At 49.0% G+C, this 18,083-nt stretch overlaps 2 protein-coding genes across 3 annotated transcripts; both read right to left on the reverse strand.

Moving 5' to 3' along the window:
• Positions 1-1,641: 1,641 nt before the first annotated feature.
• Positions 1,642-3,724, reverse strand: LOC117839699 (outer envelope pore protein 16-2, chloroplastic). Its single transcript, XM_034720094.2, has 6 exons — positions 2,981-3,724; positions 2,809-2,860; positions 2,621-2,683; positions 2,458-2,492; positions 2,337-2,370; positions 1,642-2,208 (listed from the first exon to the last, which is right to left on the reverse strand). The coding sequence occupies exons 1-6, from the start codon at positions 3,116-3,118 to the stop codon at positions 1,997-1,999; spliced, it is 534 nt and encodes a 177-aa protein (XP_034575985.1). The 5' UTR covers positions 3,119-3,724; the 3' UTR covers positions 1,642-1,996.
• Positions 3,725-3,869: 145 nt separating this feature from the next.
• On the reverse strand, positions 3,870-16,881 carry LOC117840023 (argininosuccinate lyase, chloroplastic). 2 transcript variants are annotated; one of them, XM_034720478.2, is made up of 7 exons: positions 15,832-16,881; positions 8,851-9,114; positions 8,339-8,455; positions 7,381-7,529; positions 4,692-4,983; positions 4,451-4,615; positions 3,870-4,259 (listed from the first exon to the last, which is right to left on the reverse strand). In XM_034720478.2, the coding sequence occupies exons 1-7, from the start codon at positions 16,864-16,866 to the stop codon at positions 4,008-4,010; spliced, it is 2,274 nt and encodes a 757-aa protein (XP_034576369.1). In that variant the 5' UTR covers positions 16,867-16,881; the 3' UTR covers positions 3,870-4,007. The 2 variants fall into 2 exon arrangements, with proteins under 2 accessions (XP_034576369.1, XP_072146954.1); XM_072290853.1 differs by lacking the exon at positions 15,832-16,881 and adding an exon at positions 9,521-9,888.
• Between the last annotated feature and the right edge of the window lie 1,202 nt (positions 16,882-18,083).

Here is an 18,083-nt window from a genome sequence, read left to right on the forward strand (position 1 = left end):
GAATCACTGCCGTGAACACCGTGTTCCAGGGTTGAGCTGCCCATGTTGGCGGCTCTGCCAGACAACCAGAACATGATGGAACTCCACCAGATTCGGTCATGACATTGAAAAGGGAGTGTTTAAGCTGAACCTCGTAGTGTCACATCAGATATTTGATGCTAATTAGCAGGATTAAATAGAAGTTAAATATAAAACTAATTGCGAAACCTGTGCTAATTCGCAAGACGAATCTATTAAACCTAATTAATCCGACATTAGTAAAAAGGGAGTGTTTGGATACTAGGTGCTAAACTTTAGCAGTGCCACCTCGAATGTTTGGAGCTAATTAGAAGGACTAAACATGAATTAATTATAAACTAATTGCAGAACCCTGTGCTAATTCGCGAGACGAATCTTTTAAGCCTAATTACTATTAAGCCTAATTAATCCGACATTAGCAATGGTTACTATAGCACCATAATATCAAATCATGCACACTGTCATGAATTAATTATAAACTAATTCACCATAATGTCAAATCAGGCACATTGTCATGAATTAATTATAAACTAATTGCAGAATCTGTGCTAATTCGCAAGACGAATCTATTAAGCTATAAATTAATTATAAACTAATTCACCATAATGTCAAATCATGCACATTGTCATGAATTAATTATAAACTAATTGCAGAATCTGTGCTAATTCGCAAGACGAATCTATTAAGCTTAATTAATCCGACATTAGTAACTGTACTAATTCGCGAGGCGAATCTATTAAGCCTAATTAATCTGACATTAACAAAATCATGTACATTGTCAAATCATAAACTAATTAGGCTTAATAAATTCACATCCGTGCAATAAATTCATCTCGCTTAATAAATTCACATCTGTGCAATAAATTCATCTCGCGACATCCGTGCAATTAGTTAGGCTTAATAAATTATCTCACTTGTAATTAACTTATGTTTAATACTCCTGTTAACTTATGTTTAATACTCCTGTTAAAGGGGTGTGTCAATTAGATGACATCCGTGCAATAAATTCATCTCGCTTAATAAATTCACATCTGTGCAATAAATTCATCTCGCGACATCTGTGCAATTAGTTAGGCTTTATTAGAGACATCTGTGCAATTAGTTAGGCTTAATAAATTATCTCACTTGTAATTATAAATTATCTCACTTGTAATTAAGTTATGTTTAGTACTAATTAACTTATGTTTAATACCACTATTAGGAAGGGTGTAAAACATACTCCTGTTAGGAAGGGTAGGGGTGTGCGAATTAGTTCATAATACTCCTTTTAGGAAAGGGGTGTGAGAATTAATTTTATAATTAATTTATGTTTAATAATACTTCTGTTCGAAGGGGTGGGAGAATTAGTTTTGTAATAAATCCTGTTAGGAAAGGCGTGTGAGAATTAGTTTTGTAATTAATTTATGTTTAATAATACTTCTGTTCGGAAGGGGTAGGGGTGGGAGAATTAGTTTTGTAATTAATTTAATAATCAGCTCACACTCCTAATTAGGATCACAGGTGCTAAAGGGGTGAGTTTTATAATTAGCTTATATTTATTATAATTAGGATCAAAGGGGTGAGTTTTATAATTAAGTTTTATAATTAAGTTTTATAATTAGCTTATAATTAGGATCAAAGGGGTGAGTTTTATAATTAAGTTTTATAATTAGCTTATGTTAATTAATAAGCTCACACTCCTAATTAGGATCACAGGTGCTACAATAGTTTTGTAGCAAAACTTAGCTTATGTTTAATACTCCTAATACCCCAGAAGTCGGTCGTGATTTGTCCTGAGAGCACTGTAGCCGCAGATCGAACAGACACAGCGGCGCACGTAATGACGAATCCATAGCCATTTCTTCCGGTCCGCTTACAAGATAGCTTAGAGCATCCATGATACAACAACCCAAATTATCGTCGAAGTGGGTTACTAGGAACATAACGATGGCCCCATGACGGTGCAGTGCACCCTCCATCACTGGCGGGCTCAGACGAATCAGAATATGCCGGATAGCACGTTGGCGGCCGTGGAGAGCGCGGCGCCGGCGATGGCGCACTGCACGACCTGCTCGTGCGACGCGCGGTCCGACGTGAGCGCGACCGCCGCGCCCGTGATGGCGCCGGCCACGGCGCTGTTCCGCCAGTCGTGCGTCCCGCGCACCTCCGTGAGGCCGTAGGTCAGGCCGGAGTGTACGCCAGCCGCGAGTCCTGCAAAAGGAATCCGAATCAGATCAACCAAGCTAGCTAGCGATGGGAAGAAAATCTGAAATATCGTCGTTTGTCTCGTTGACAACAAATGCTTGATGATTCAATTTCAACAAGTACAGAAGTATTACCCCACTGTAACGACTCTTTGCTCACGTTTTTCACCTGAGGAAAATGGAAAAGGAATTACAACCAAGCAAGGCACGGTTGGTATAGAACTAGACAACTCGGCTAGTTTTGTTGATGGCTTACCATGGCCTCAGCCGACTTGCTACCACTGTTCGTCCCTGCCCAATTTTGCCACCACAAGATCAACAATGTTGCTTACTCATGGTTACACACTTACACTGCTAATAAGCAGAAGCAAAGTAATACTAGCCGACTGAACGCAAGATCAGAGCTGTTACCAACTTACCATTGAGTTCTGGGAACGAGCGTTTCCTCGAGCCGGTGGCGCCAGACACCGATCCTCCCTCGCCTGCAGCCAGTCAAAGCAAGACATCGCACTAAAATCTCCGAAAGGGACAGAAACAGAGCGAGGTAATTGAACAGCTTGTTCTACGAGCTGCTGCAGCAACAGCAGCAGCAACAAAGTTTTGTTACCTTCGATGGCCATGAAGTACGACTCCCTCGCGACTGCTTGGACCGCGCCGATCTGCAAGAACACACGGCAGAAGCAGAACCGAGTGGATGAGAGACGGGGAAAGGAAAAGAGCCTGGTTCGATCCCTGGTCGAAGACGGGAGTGAGCAGAGGGCGTGACGCGTCGCGCTTACCCCGGCGGCCTTGACGAAGCTCTCGGCGATGCGGTTGAGGAGCGGGTGGCCGAGGTCCAGCATCCAGTTCTTCCCCTCCAGGCCGCCGCGAACCTCGTCCGCGAACGCCCGCGCCTGCGTCTCCATGCTGCCGCTCATCTTCCTGAGTTCCTCGTCTCTGCCGCTCTCCCTCTTGGCTTGCTGCGCTGCTGAAGTGCACAGGTGAATGCAGATGGCAGTGCACGCTTGCAGTGATGGCTAGCTGTTGCGTAGATAAACGATGGGCGCTACAAAAAGGGCCGAAGCGGACAAGCGGTGAGCTCTGGAGACTGGAGAGGCCCAAGGCGGCGCCAATCACTACGCAACACATCGACGTCCTACTGGTCCAGGTTCCCTGAGGAAAGAACTGGGCGACACGTACGCCGACTCCACGGACACGTGCCCGCTACACGGACACGTGCCGGCTTCGGCTGTAAATCGTGGCACTCTTCTGGAACTCGCACGGAGTCGTGGAAAAGAATCAGATAATAAAGTAATAAAATTTAGTTTAGTTAATGTTACATCAAATATTTAGATAATAATTAGGGTATTATTTATAGACTAATTATAAAACCAATTGCACAGATGGAGGTTAATTCGCGAGATGAATCTATTAAGCCTAATTAGTCCATGATTTGACAATATGATGCTACGAGCAATTAGTTTTATAATTAGCTCATATTTAATCCTCCTAATTAGTATCTAAATTGGTTTTATAATTAGCTCATATTTAATCTTATAATTAGTATCTAAATATTCTCATTAGTATCTAAATATTCGACGTGACAAAATTTAGTTCATGGAACCAAAACACCCCTCTTCACTTCAGGAAACAAAGCTGGGTGCAATGGTACATGGAGCAGACTCAGGGTGCCCAACTCAACAGCATCACTCATTCCAGTTCCACGCGGTGGCACGGTTACGCAGGGAACAAAGTTCATTACATTCAGACACATTCAAAAATTGCAAGCAATGATCTGCGCGCTTTATTCTTGGTTCATACCAATCCTTATGAGCTGATTCCCAGCTGGATGCGCCAATCCTCGAGCTGCTTCTTTACTTGATTCGAACCGGTGGAGCCATAAGATATGAACTTGTTTACAGCATTTTCAACCCCCAAGTACTCGTACACGTCGGCCTCGAACACTGGATGAACAGCTTTTAGGTCATCCAATTGAAGTTCAGCTAATTGACAGTTCTTGGAGACGCAAAGAGCAACAGACCTTCCGACTATCTCATGAGAAGTTCTGAATGGAACTCCCTGCAAAGAGCAAAGATAGGAAACAATTAGCTGCAATAAACTGATCCAACTAAAGTAGATAGAAAATAAAACCAGTGGATGACAAAGCATCAACAAAACTATAAATGAGTAAATGACGTTAAGTTTGTGTGCTCCATTGCTAGTTGTATATACAACTATACATCCTGCAGTCGTGAGCAAAAGGAGTTTACCTTCTTCACAAGATAATCGGCTAATGTTGTTGCATCCAGATAACCAGCTGGCAATGAACTTTGTATTCTTTTTGAATTAAAAGAAATGTTTTGAGCAAACTCCGTGCAAACTTCAAGCATTCCTAATATGGCCTTCACACTATCAAACAAAGGTTCCTTGTCTTCCTGCTCAAAAAGAAAAAAAAAACTGAGAATGTACACCCATATAAGCATCGATATACTCTGTGAGAATGAGGCCCACCTGGAGATCACGGTTGTAGGCCTGTGGAAGGCCCTTGCAGAGGGTTAGGACAGTCATGAGATCTCCAACAACCCTAGCAGACTTCCCACGAACAAGCTCCATTGGATCCGGATTTTTCTTCTGTGGCATAATGCTGCTTCCTGTTGAAACTTTATCACTTGGTGTCAGGAACCCAAATTCCTCCGATGCCCAAAGAACCCATTCTTCACCAATTCGAGAAAGATGAACAGCAGCGATTGAATTGGCAGCAAGAAACTCCAATACAAAGTCACGGTCTGATACTGCATCAATGCTGTTGACCAAAAAATGCTTCCAGTTTAAGTGAGAACTGTTCAAAATTGACAACGAAAAATTTGCCATTCACTGCATTTCTAGCCTAATGAGTGAGCATGACCAACAATTCTATGATAGTGGTGCAGGTTACATAGTCACAAAAACATGCCAGCTATACAAACCATTTAAACAACAATTTCTGCTTCTGCACAATATTCACATGTTTGTGAAAGGAAGAAGATGAAGATGGCCAGGTAATTAGGTGTGTGTAATGACCCAGCCTAGGAAAACGGCTCATGCCCACTCTGCACACTGAGTGGACCACACCTACACAACAACGTGCTTACGCTTTCGTCCTCGCTTTGCGTAAAAGAATTAACCCAAGATTGAAGTGCTTCCTAACTCTGGCTATTTAAGTTGGCTTAGGTCTCTCTCTTGGCTAGCAGTATGGGACTAAATCCCATACCTGCTACCTTAGGAGTGGCCGCATGGCCAATTTTTGGCCCATGGGCCTCACAATCTACCATTTTCATCTAGCTTTATTTCAGTGTGATCAAATTATCAAGCTCTAGTTTTCCTTTTCTATTTTTTTCTTTTTTTTTTGAGATTTCACATGAAAAGACTCAAGATAGACTGCAGCAGATGCAAAGTATGTAAAGCTTCAAGTTCTTAAGAGCATCTCCAGCAGATTGATTTTCCCCTTTCCCCTATATCCCCCCCCCCTTCACAATTTTTGCATTTTGAAGATGAGTGCTGCAGCAGATCCCCTTCCCCTTTCTATCCACTGACCAGTGGGACCCACCTATCAGTGAACATGTCTATCTTCCTCCTCCTCCCGTCTCTTCTTTTTCTCTCGCGGATGGGGCCGGCAGCTGTCGGGGCAGGGCCGGCGCGAAGGCAAACTTGGCAGCGGCGCTCGGGGCAGTGCGCATCGGGGCGCAGGCGGCCGGGTCTGGGCGTGGCTGGCCTTCTCGCCCAGATCGGCAGCGGCCTTCGGTGGCGCGACCGGGCATGGCCTAGGTGGCAGCCTTCAGCGGCGGGCCCACGCACGGCCGGGCGACGAGCCATGCCCAAACCGGTGGCAGCCTTCGGCGGCGCGGCCGCGCATGCCTGGACGGCGGCCTTTTGCAGCACGCCCGCGCGTGGCCGGGCGACGAGCCGGGCAGGAGGCCAGCAGAACGTGAGGCCAGCAGAGCAGGCGAGGGGAACATCGGGTGGCCAGGAGTCCATATCACTCAGGGGATCGGACGGTTGGAGAGGAAAGGGGAGAAAGGGAGATGGAAAGGAAGAGGAGTGAATTCCCGTTTAGAGCATCTCCAGCAGATCCTCTTTCCCGTTTCCTCATTTTAGCCATAAAGGGGATTTAGGGGAGAAAAACCAGCTCCAGCAGATTCCCTTTCCATTCCCCTTTCCCCTTTATTTTTTCTCAATCCCCTTTCTTCCCCTCCCTCTCCCTTTTACAAAGGGGAATTCACCCATCTCCCTTTCCTTCCCTTCCTCTTGAGCCGCACAATTCACAAAGTCACGCGCATCCCTGGCCGCCCGATCTGCCGCTCGCCCTTGCCCAGCCTGCCGTCGCCTGCCTCGCCGTCCACAAGCTCCACGCCGCCACCGGCCATCCACGGGCTCCGCGCGGGCTGGCAACTCCGCACCACCCCGGTCCTTCCCGAGCTCCGCGTTGGCCCGCCGGCCGTCCACGAGCTTCTCACTGCTGCCGGCCATCCACGGGCTCCGCACGCACCGGTGCCGCCGCATCGCGGGTCCTCCCCGAGCTCCGTGTCGGCCCACCGATCGCACCGCCAGAGGCCGCCGCCCGTCCCGGCCAAGCTCGTCACACCGGCGAAGGCCGCCGCCCGGCCCGGTCGGCTCGTCGCGCTTTCATCCCGGCCGCGCGCGGCCGCGCGCGCCCCTGCCTCGTCAAGCGCCGGCACGGGAGTTGAATGGAGAGAGAAGGGAGAAGGGAGAGAGGGGGAAGAAAGGTCCTTTTACCCATTGACCGGTGGACCCCATTTGTCAGGAGAAAAGAAGGGGGCAAGGGAAAAGGGGAGCTGTTGCAGCACATCTCCTTGAAATTCTCAAATTGTGAAAGAGGATTCCCCTATAGGATGATAAAGGGGAAAGGGGAAGATCAATCTGCTGGAGATGCTCTTAGAAAGGGGAGAAGAAGGGAGGGAAAGGGGATTGAGAAAAAATAAAGGGGAAAGAGGAATGGAAAGGGGATCTGTTGGGGAAGGTTTTTCTCCCCTAAATCCCCTTTATGGCTGAAAAGAGGAAAGGGGAAAGGGGATTTGCTAGAGATGCTCTAACTTAATAAAATAACTCTAGCCTGATCATAGTTGAAGCAAGTAATATAACAGAATAGAAAGTCATGCTTGGAGCCTTGAAATGATACTACCACCAGAAATCAACAACTTACCTGTTCTTCATTGGAGCTGTAAACTTCAAATCTTTCGCGGTCTGAAACCTGTCAATGGGAAGTCCAGTTCCAGCCAAAGCACAAGCACCAAGAGGGCAGAAATTCACTCGCTCCCTGCAGTTGACCAGCCGACCAGCATCTCGCTCCAGCTGTACAAATTATCCATCAGAATACCGTCAAGTCAACAAGAATTTCCATCCTTGCTTATCCTAAAAGATTAGCAGTAAAGTGTGGAGCCCTATTGTTTGCCCAGACACGCCAGATACGGTAAACTGTAAGCTATGTATCGTAATTCAAGCGGGCCTGGTATGACAGCTATACAGTGCATTATTCAAACAGCTATATGGTGCATTATTGAATACAGATCAAGTTATTCGCAAAAAAAAAAAAGAATACAGATCAAGTTCAGCAGATTTTAGATTGGAGGGTATATGGTACAAGAAAATGAAACACTTGGTCCATTTTCTTCACAAGTTCAGATAACATTTTCAGAACTTTCCGTATTAGCTAGTAGGTGTATCTGGACTGTGCCCAAGAAACTTGGTATATTTGGAACACAATATGCAATGATTCAACTTTTGGTGTTGCATTGGTATGTCTACAGCATAGATAGAGGTGCCAAATAATCCTAAAAACACAGAATGTCCTATTTTATGCACAGCAGTTCCTCATATGTTAAAGTTCTACAGCCAAAAACTGAAGATGGACCTGGTATACGACCCAAACAATGATGAACATAAGACATTTTATATTTAACTTTGCTTAGATAAAAGCTCACTACTTTGGCCATTCAAGGATTTATTTGCACAGTACCTACAAATATCAACTTATAGGGAATAGATCATCAGTGATGCGTGACATTCACATTCATAAACTAAAATTCTTGCCTCCCCAAGATAGAGAGTGAATTGAAATCACTATGTTGCAAGATGTGACAAAGGCAAGAAACAGAAATCACCTGTTCAACATATGATAAGAGAAGATGTGGCAGCAAAACAGGCTGTGCCCTTTGCAGATGAGTATAACCAGGAACTATCAAGTCAACGTATTTTGAAGCTAACAAAACCAAAGACACCTGAAACATCAAGAATCAAGCTAATATTAGGCAGGTGAAACTTCCACCCAGAAATACAGTTCCATAACAATAGTAGAAATCATGCGTGGATATTTCTACGAGAATACAGAAAATCTGTGAAAAGGTTTCTTAAAGTTGTGTATAAAAGCAGAAGTTTTGGACTAAAGTTATGGCCACAAGTTGAGGATTACATGATGAATGAGTAAAATAAAGCTTCAAAACTTCAACAGCATAGGCTTCTCTTAATCATTGGAATGGTTGTGTGTCAACTGCCAACAGAGCACAAATCTGAAGTGTTTTGACAGCAAGCAGTAAAGATAGCCAAGAAATACACACATGATTAATTGATTATAGCAGGACTCCATAACCATTACACAGTAAATTCAGGAGCAAACCTGAAGCTGCTTGATACGAATCAAAATCTTGTCAATAGCATCACGGCACCATAGCCTTAGGTCTGTCACAATTTGGTCATTGCGGCTCCTAGCAGTGTGCAGCTTCTTGGCTGGCTCACCAACCCTCTCAATCAGAGCTGCTTCGATGTTCATATGCACATCCTCCCGATCCTTTCTCCACTCAAACTTGCCTTCTTGAATCAGCCTCTCAATCTGATCAAGCCCCTCTAAGATGATATCCCTATCGCCAGCAGTTATCAAACCCTGCATTGCAAATGATTCAGCAACTGTACTCAAACATAGTGATCATTCGTTATAAGCAGCATCCAGCAAAAGCGTAGCATTTGACCAAAATATGACGAATAGTGCTGGGAAACCCCTGAGTTTACGCAGGCTAAACCTAAACAATGCTACTTTATAGGAAGTTAGAGGTTTTGGACTCCTGCGTGTCACCACAAGCAGGACAGATAAAGTGGCATTTTCTCGAACACAACGCAACCACAGTGGTTAGCGGCCAATTGACCCCAGACCAACTACCCCAAATTGATTCGCCGCAGCTCCATCCAGATAAGGCTAATGATCTGACGAACATCTAGGCGGTCAAACCACACTGAAACACTACCACGAACAGCGAGGACGCAGTTGCTTCAGCAGAACGCTCTTATGATACCTGGGAGGCGAGCATGGAGGCGTGAGCCTTGCTGCCCATGATGTCGTACTTGTAGAGCTGCCAGTCGTAGGAGATGGACTCCGTGAAGCGCTCCACGGCGTCCGTGACGCCCTCCTCGAAGCGCCCGCCCCAAAGCTTCGTCTCCTTCTTCTCGTCGCCATCCGAGTTCGCCACCGAAGTGGAGGCGGCCGCGACGGAAGGAAAAGCGGCGCTGCGGCCCCGGAGGGCGACGCGACAGGCGGAGAGGGCGGCGAGGCGGTCGCCGGGGAGGGAGGCGGGCGCCCGGAAGATTAGGGATTGAGAGGTGAAGGCCATAGGGGGCGTCGCGCCGTTGTTTGACGCGGCGGCGCGGTAGGTGGTGGCCTGGTGGGTTACTGGGTTTAAGCGAAATGCGATTGTGTTACGTAGAACGGTCACAATGAAGGTGCAGTGCAGTGACTAGGTCCACGCTCCCAAACCTGCTTTTACTTTTGCAAAAACTAAAACCTAACCAAAAGAATAAAAAGTTATATGTGCTTTTATCTAAAAGCAGCTTTCATTCTAATACAAATTCAAAAGCAGGCTTCCTCTGCTTTCACCTGCTTTTGGGCCACTGGTTATGGAGGATACCGATTCGTTTCCCCTTCTATTCCCGTTCGCGACCCTTTCCGTCAGCCGCACCCACCCGACCATCGCCCCCGCTGCCCCCACATGACCGCCGCCCACTGCCCTAGCCAGAGGAGCTTTCGCCTTCCGCCCTAAACTTCCTCCCGTTCACGCCTCCGCCCCATGCCTGGCCGCCGCCGGCTCAGCACCTGCGCACGCCCGTGCTACCCCCAACTCCCCGCCGGCCCCGTGCGCTGCCACGCCACCGCTATCGGGCGTAAGCCACTGTTGCTGCCCGGGCGGCGCCGCTCCCACGCGCCATTCGCCGCACGGGCTCCAAGCGCCGCCTGTCGCGAGCTTTACGCGCCTAGCGCCATGGCACTAGCGCTGCTCGTGCCGCCCCACCGCCATGCTCCGCCACTTAGGCGCCGCTCCCCAACCAACGTGCTTCACCGGTGTGCAGCCCGATGGTGTTGCTGGCTTGCGCCGCTGTCACCGGAGATGAGGAGGAAGGACCAAAACATAAAATTTTGAAAATGTTGATCATTGATTTGGAAAACGTTAAAACTGTTCTTTTGGGATGTTGAAATAGAAGGTGAAAAATATTGAATGTAGTATATTTTTTACAAAATGTTGATAAGTGTTTTAGAAAATGTTGAATCACCCTTTTTCAGCATGATTCAACTGTATCTTGTTTTTCATGTTGTACCCCATTAGTTTCTTTGATTTGAAATACTTGTCGTTGAGCCTTTTTAAACTTTCAAAAACACATAGGGTCATTTGATTAGCTTTTCTCCATCTTTGGACTAACTATAAATCAATAAGGATTCGTTTGGATGTCGATATTGTGGGTTTTGGCATTGAATTGGTCTTAACACCAAACCAGAGTAGTTTAGAAATGGGTCATGATGCCAAAGCGATTGTTTGGATGTCGATGAAATTGCTAGATGGAATTCAACGAGAGTGCCAATACCTATTTGTGTTTGGACGTGCACAGAGTAAGATTTGGCATTGACTCATCTTCTCTGCCCCGCTGCTCCTCCCATCGTCGCTGGCAGCCGCACCCCCACCAGCTCCTCCTCCATGCGCCATGGACACCCAGATCCACCAGCCACGAAGAGTTGTTGTCCGTGGAGATGGGGACACCGAGCCGCCACCGCTCTGTTTGGCGAAAGGAGGAAGAAAGGGGACCGGCACGGGAGGAGGGAGGCGGGGAGGGGCAGCGCGCCTCGCCGGTGGAGAGAGATGGGGGAGGGGCGGCAGAGCGAGGTAGGGAAGGAGCAGCGCGGCACTTTAGGGGCGACGTCGCTCATCGGCGGAGTGAGGCAAGGGAGGAGCGGCATAGCATGGAAGGAGGGGAGGGCGCGGGGGGGGGGGGGGGGGCTCACCAGCGGAGGGGCAGTGCAGCTCGCGGCGGAGGGAGGCAGGGGAGGGAGGGGAGGGGCGGGGCGCTGGCCGCGAGGAAGAAAAGTTCAGGGCACCACCAGAGGAAGAAGGGTGCCTCCGGGATGAAGAAGGGACGGCCACGGTAGAGTGGACGCGCAGTGGCGGTGGCATCGTCAAGGGAATGGCTGCACGGGTGTTTTTCCGAAGGAACGAGAATTCAACACGATACGAAGGGAAGGGGTCGGTATTGAGGGGAAGGGGGTACTGGAGCGGTGAATACCGGTTGGTATTGGAGTCTATTTTCAACTTTGAATTCCAAAACCATCCAAACAGCTGGAATTGGAGCTAGTCAATTCCAATTCTCAATTTTGGGGCTGAATATCTACGTCCAAACACTACCTAAGTGTTTTCAACCTGGTAGAATAGTCAATTTACAACTTGTTTCAATGTTGCTATTGAGTAAGGCGAATAGAAATTATCCATGTGTCACACCGAAGGATATTTGATTCTTTGCCAAAGCTACATGTGTCGGGGATAGATCCCCAATACCCGTAAGGAAGGAAGAACACGGACTCCTACTATGATTCATCTATAATCCTACTAGGACTCGTACCCTGTAATTCTACTAGAACTCCTACCTTGTAACCGACTAGTAATCCCACCCCCTGGAATATATAAAGGAGGGCAGGGGTACCTAGATCGGTTAGAGGACCAAATCCTCAACACCAAACAACACCCAAGCGCAGGACGCAATATACAACACCCCAAACAGGACGTAGGGTATTACGTTACTCTGGCGGCCCGAACCTGTATAAATCTATATCTTGTGTCCTCGCTTTTACCATCAAGTTCCAGATCCGACGATCCCCACCAACAAATCTACTATCTCGGAATACCCCTTAGCAGGTTGCCAGGTATAAAACACCGACAACAGGTGCAGCGGGCCATCCAAGATTTGGTTGGTGATTCAGTATTGGCAGCCACGTGCAAAACATGTTACTCCGCAACATTTCACGTCACAGAGTGTGGCGCTGATTTCCTGCGTCAAGAGTGCGGCATCGATTTCTACGCCATAATCTGACATGGCAGATGAAGGCTAGCAACCAAGCAGCCTCATCATCATGCGCGTCTTAGCACTTTCCTTCTCTTATCTCTCTCTACCTTTTCATTTCAGTGCTGTTAGCCACTAATTGTATTGTGGTAAGAAAACTTCTTTTTGAGATGAAAATCACACTTCAGGGAATACTTTTTTTTAGTCAAGGGGTGGGAGTGCATCACTTCAGGGAATACTAATGGAAATGTTTCTTTCAATTCTAAAATTAGGACGCTTAACTTCCTAATAAGCGAAACGTATATAGGTAAGAAGCAATTAACTGTCCAATCCTTAACCCTCATTATTTTGAAATTCTTGACACTTGATGTATGGAAAATCTTTATCTCCAACCTCAGTAATTTCTTCATGAATTAAGCTTTATTTGGGACAAAATGATGAACCAAAGAAGGTGTAGTGGGGCATATGCCCTACTAAAATTCTTGTCCAATGATGAGGAGTACGTTTAGTTTTCTGGGCTAGTTCATCAGTGCGTAGGTTTTAAGTTCATTCAACAAGGTTCAACATACTAATTCCTTGGTGTTAAGATGAGAATGATGAGGAGTACTAACTTAATGGATGTGGAGGCGTGATCGACCCCAAATCACTAGTATGAGTATCAAAATCTTAAGGGACAAAGGTGTTTTTGCCCTATTTTGAAGTTCAATGGTGATTTTACCCCTCTTTTTTCAACTTTGCGATTTTACTCTTACTTTTTCGAATTGAAGCTGCCGTTTACCCTTACTTCAGATGTCCATTAGATGGAACCAGATTAAACGAATAAATCAAAATAGAAAATGTTTGGAAAATAGGCAAAATATCAAACTACCTCTCCACTTATCCAATCACTCTCCATCCGCACGATGCGAACCCTTAGCAGTGGAAATCGAGGGCGGCAGCAGGGAGAGACCGGCACAGGGGTCAGGCGCGGCGGCCTCCTTCTCGTGACGCTGCACGTGCTGGGAGCGAGTAGCATCGGCGGAGCGGCGACTTGCTGGCTCAGGGAGCGGGGATGCGACAATCGAGGTAGGCACAGGGCTACACAGGTGATGACGCGCCAAGGTACTAGCCGCCGAATCCGCCAGGTGCTTCATAGCAGGAGCTGGGTCTCCTCCCACTCGTCTTGTCCTCTCTCTCTCTTCCTATGGTATTGGAATGTTTGGATCTTTAGTCTTTGTCATATCAAATCTTCGGATGCTAATTAGGAGGACTAAACATGAGCTAATTATAAAACTACTTACACATATGGAGGCTAATTCGCGAGACAAATCTATTAAGCCTAATTAATTCATGGTTAGCACATATTTACCGTAGCATCACATTGTTAAATCATGAACTAATTAGGCTTAATAGATTTGTCTCGCGAATTAGCCTCCATCTGTGCAATTAATTTTGTAATTAGTCTACATTTAATACTTTTAATTAGTATCTAAATATTCGATGTGACAAGGACTAAATATCTATGGAACCAAAACCAAACGGGCCGAAATTGATTTGTTCTTTGGATGTTGCGGGCTTGCGCATCTCTCTGGTGGCCGGCCGTGCGTTGTTGGATTAATTTGCATCTCATCGATTATTCTGGATCAGGACAAGAACTGCTTGTTGCCTTTGCTCCCTACAACCAAGGATGGCAGGATCTATAGAATGACTTCTTTCCTTTTTTTCATTTAGATTTTTGTGCCCAGAAATTTTTAATGTATACTTTGGTTCAAATTACAAGAAATTTCAAATCTGAATCAAAATTTGTTATAATTCTTTATTCAAAAAACATGTCACATGCTTATGTGAAAAGGATAAAATTACAAAGCTCAAAAAATAGGAGTAAATTCCCAAGGGCATGGTTTGTCTTTTCTACCTTATTTGACACCGTGAAGTGCCACTGAGTAAACTTGAGCTTCGGTTTCAAAAAGTAAGGGCAAAATCATAAAGTTGAAAAAGTAAGGTAGCATTTGGACGTAGATATTCAGCCTCAGAATTGGGAATTGGAATCGACTAGCTCTAATTCCAGCTGTTTGGATGGTTTGAAATTCGAAATTGGAAATAGGCTCCAATACCAACTGGTATTCACCGCTCCAGTACCCTTTCCCCTCGATACCGACCCCTTCCCCTCCGCATCGTGTTGAATTTGCGTTCCTCTAGAAAAACGCCCGTGCAGTCATTCTCTCGATGATGCCGCCACCTCCACTCTGTCGTGGCCGCCCCTTCTTCCTCCCAGCAGCACCCTTCTTCCTCCCGGCGGTGCCCCGACCTTTTCTTCCTTGCTACCGGCGCCCGTCCCCTCCCCGTCCTCCCCTGCCTCCCTCCGCGACGAGCTGCACCGCCCCTCCACCAGCGAGCCACCCCGCACCCTCCCCTCCCTCCGCGTTGCGCGCTCCTCCTCTGCCTCGCTCCGCCGACGAGCGACGTCGCCCCTGAAGTGTTGCGCTGCTCCTCCTCTACCTCGCTCCGCCGCCCCTGGAGTGCCGCATCGCCCCTCCCCTATCTTCCACCACCAGCGAGCCGCACCGCCCCTCCCTGCCTCCCTCCTCGAGCGCCACTCCCCTTTCTCCCTCCCTTTGCCAAATAGAGCAGTGGCGGCTCGGTGTCCTCATCTCCACGGACAATAGCTCTTTCGTGGCTAGTGGATCTGGGCATCCATGGCGCATGGAGGAGGAGCTAGTGGGGGTGCGGCTGCTAGCAGCGATGGGAGGAGTAGCAAGGGAGAGAAGATGAGTCAATGCCAAATCTTACTCCATGCACATCCAAACACGAGTAGATATTGGCACTCTCGTTAAATTCCATCTAGCAATTTCATCGACATCCAAACAATCGCTTTGGCATTGTGACCCATTTCTAAAACTACTCTGATTTGGTATCGAAACCAATTCAATGCCAAAGCCCACAATATCGACATCCAAACGAAACCTAAGGGTAAAATCACAATTGCAGTTCAAAGTGAGGGTACAAACACAAAAGCCCTGAATCTTAAGCAGTAGCACGTAGGTTTCAGATTCAAAGTGATAGTATTTAGGACTCTTAGCTATTGTTTATGAGAAATGCCCAATTCTAGCCCATTTCTCTAAAGATGTTTTTGGAGCAACGATAGGCATGAGATATGACCGGATTGCTAATTGTAGCGTTAGGTTGGACTAGAATGCCTGATTGCTGGTTATAAGATACAAGAAAAATGCGAGAACAACTTTGAGTAATCACGATCGCAAAACAATTCAATTCGACGTAAACCAATGTCAAATGAGCTTGAAGACCTTACCGTCTCGGCAAGCATGGTCGCGTGAACGCGGCTGCATGCGACGTCGTGCGCCCACAGCTCCTCAGCCTCCGCCGCCACAAGAGGCTTGGCGAAGCGCTCCCTTGCTCGGGACTCGGCCGACTTGCCGTTGAGCCACAGCTTCGGGACCTCCTGATGAACCTTCACCACCTTCGCCTCCCTCTCCACCACTGCCCGTTTCGCCGGTGGCTGCGGAGGCGGTGGCTCGTTGACGTACTCCAGTGATGACTTCACCGACGACTCCGCAGAGCCGTCCGCTGAGCTGCCGACCATCTCGATGAGGCTGAGCTCGTGCGCCGACAGCCGCTCGCCCGTCGCCACCTCGACGATCTCCAGCCCCTCCACTTGCTTCGGCTGCTGCATCCGCGGCGCGAGCGGCGACGACCGCGCCGAGTCGTCCGGCGACTGCTTGCCCGGCCTCGGCGTGGCCTGCTGCCGGCCAGGCGGCGCCGGCGAGTTGATGGTGCTGCCGTTCTCGGTAGGGGCGGGAGAAGGTGGCTGCGTCATCAACGGTGTCGTCGGAGCTTGCGTCTTCTCCGGCGAGGGGGAGCCTGGCGGATGCGTCAGCAAAGACGACGCCGGCGTGAGCGCCGGGCGCGGGACGCCCGCAGTGGCCGTGGCCCTGGCCTGCTTCCGCTCCTTCTTCTTCCTGCGGAAGCACGAGCCGAAGGACGGCATGCGCGGCTTCCTGTGCTTCTTCTTCTTCTTGTGCTCGCCGCCGCCGCTGCCGAAGCCGCCCTGGTTCGGCATGGCGTACACGAAGAAGGACGGCTCCTCCTCCTGGCCTTGCTGCAGCTGGACGCCGCCGACCGCCGGCGCGTCACGGACCCTGGACGGCGTCCGCTGGTGGCGATGCTTGCCGCGGCTGCGGCTGCGGCTGCGGCCGCCGGGGCACCGGATGAGGGACCTCAGCGGGTTGAAGGAGCAGCACGGCGTGGCGCGGTCCCCTTTGCTGCCGCCTAAGCACTTGCACCGTGTCCGGCGGTGCGACGACCGGCCGCGAGGGGTCGCTGACATGGCTGCAGTCTGGACGGGTCTGGGGTGCAGGGCGTCGTCGTTCGGAACAGGGGCCCGGAGTCGCCGTGCGCCCCGGTGCCCGGTGGTGTTCGTGGAGTTATAGGTTTGAGGCGGATTCTGTTACGCGTGCGTGGTGTACGTGCGGGGCACTATGGCTGATCATGGCGGGCAGCCAACCAGCCGTGAGCGCAAGTGCCTGCTGTGTGGTGAGCTCGTTTGTGAACGTGGCGCTTGATTGGGCGGCACGATGGTGATTAATTACGTTAATCGCTCTGTTGTGGCCGCTCAAGTTGAGATCAGACAGAGCGCCCAAATAGGTCATGCACAGCCTATTTGGGCTGCTGATGAGAAACAGAAAAGCCTTTGTATTCAACGGGTTCAAAGCCTTGGACTGCGAAGTTGGGCTAGGCTTGTCAAAGCTCATACAACTGCAGCCGTCTCGGACCACGCGACAGTCACAGTCCACGGAATCCGCGGCACCCACGCCCACACACTGCTGGAGCACATGTCGGCTTGGAAAACCACGGCCCGTTCCCCGCAAATCTTAGGGCTGGATCCAAGGGCTAAATTTTAGCTCTGTACTTTTAGCTCAAAATTTAGTTTTGGGATCCAAACAGGAGGACTAAAAGTGACAAATAGCTAAAATTTTGAAGCTAAATTTTAGCCCCCAAAGAGACCCTAAAAGGAGCTAAAAGTGAACCTGGACCACAAATTCCACCCCTGCTCCCTTTTCTCTCTCCTCCGCCTCCGTGCCTTGCCCCTCCCGCACTTCCTCTCTCCTCCGCCTCCCACACGCCCGCCGCCTCTGCCCGAGCCCGCCGCCTCCGCACAAGCCACCAGCCACCGTGATGGAGTCGGCGGCCCCCAGACCTAAGAAGAGGAGATCATCGGAGGCCCTGCCGCCAACGGCGACGGCGACGCCGAGTTCCGAAGCTGCAAGGACCAAGAAGACAGGCCAAGAACCACTGGCGGCAGTTGCTGAAGGAGAAGAAGGCAGCAGCCGGGGCGGTGGCGTCGACCGCATTAGCGGCCTCCCCGACGCCATCCTAGGTGAGATCATCTCCCTCCTCCCAACCAAGGATGGCGCGCGCAGCGCCCAAGTCCTCGCCTCCAGGTGGGCTCACCTCTGGCACTCAGCTTCGCTCAACCTCGACTGCCGCGACCTCCCCGACGACGACAAGGTCCTCGCCGTCGTCTCCTGTATCCTCTCCGCCCAC

This window comes from Setaria viridis, chromosome 9 (assembly GCF_005286985.2).
Source record: "Setaria viridis chromosome 9, Setaria_viridis_v4.0, whole genome shotgun sequence".
Lineage (NCBI taxonomy): Eukaryota > Viridiplantae > Streptophyta > Magnoliopsida > Poales > Poaceae > Setaria > Setaria viridis.

Bases quoted from the DNA above. Each gene is read 5' to 3' on its own strand.
- LOC117840023 (XM_034720478.2), bottom strand. From the start codon at position 16,866: ATGTCAGCGACCCCTCGCGGCCGGTCGTCGCACCGCCGGACACGGTGC. The intron at 8,456-8,850 runs GTTTGCTCCTGA...TTGATGTTTCAG, and splicing joins TTCGTATCAAGCAGCTTCAG to GTGTCTTTGGTTTTGTTAGC. The intron at 4,260-4,450 runs GTAAACTCCTTT...TGCTCTTTGCAG, and splicing joins CCGATTATCTTGTGAAGAAG to GGAGTTCCATTCAGAACTTC.
- LOC117839699 (XM_034720094.2), bottom strand. From the start codon at position 3,118: ATGAGCGGCAGCATGGAGACGCAGGCGCGGGCGTTCGCGGACGAGGTT. The intron at 2,493-2,620 runs GTAAGTTGGTAA...AAAATTGGGCAG, and splicing joins CTCGTTCCCAGAACTCAATG to GGACGAACAGTGGTAGCAAG. The intron at 2,209-2,336 runs GTAATACTTCTG...TTCCTTTTGCAG, and splicing joins CAAAGAGTCGTTACAGTGGG to GACTCGCGGCTGGCGTACAC.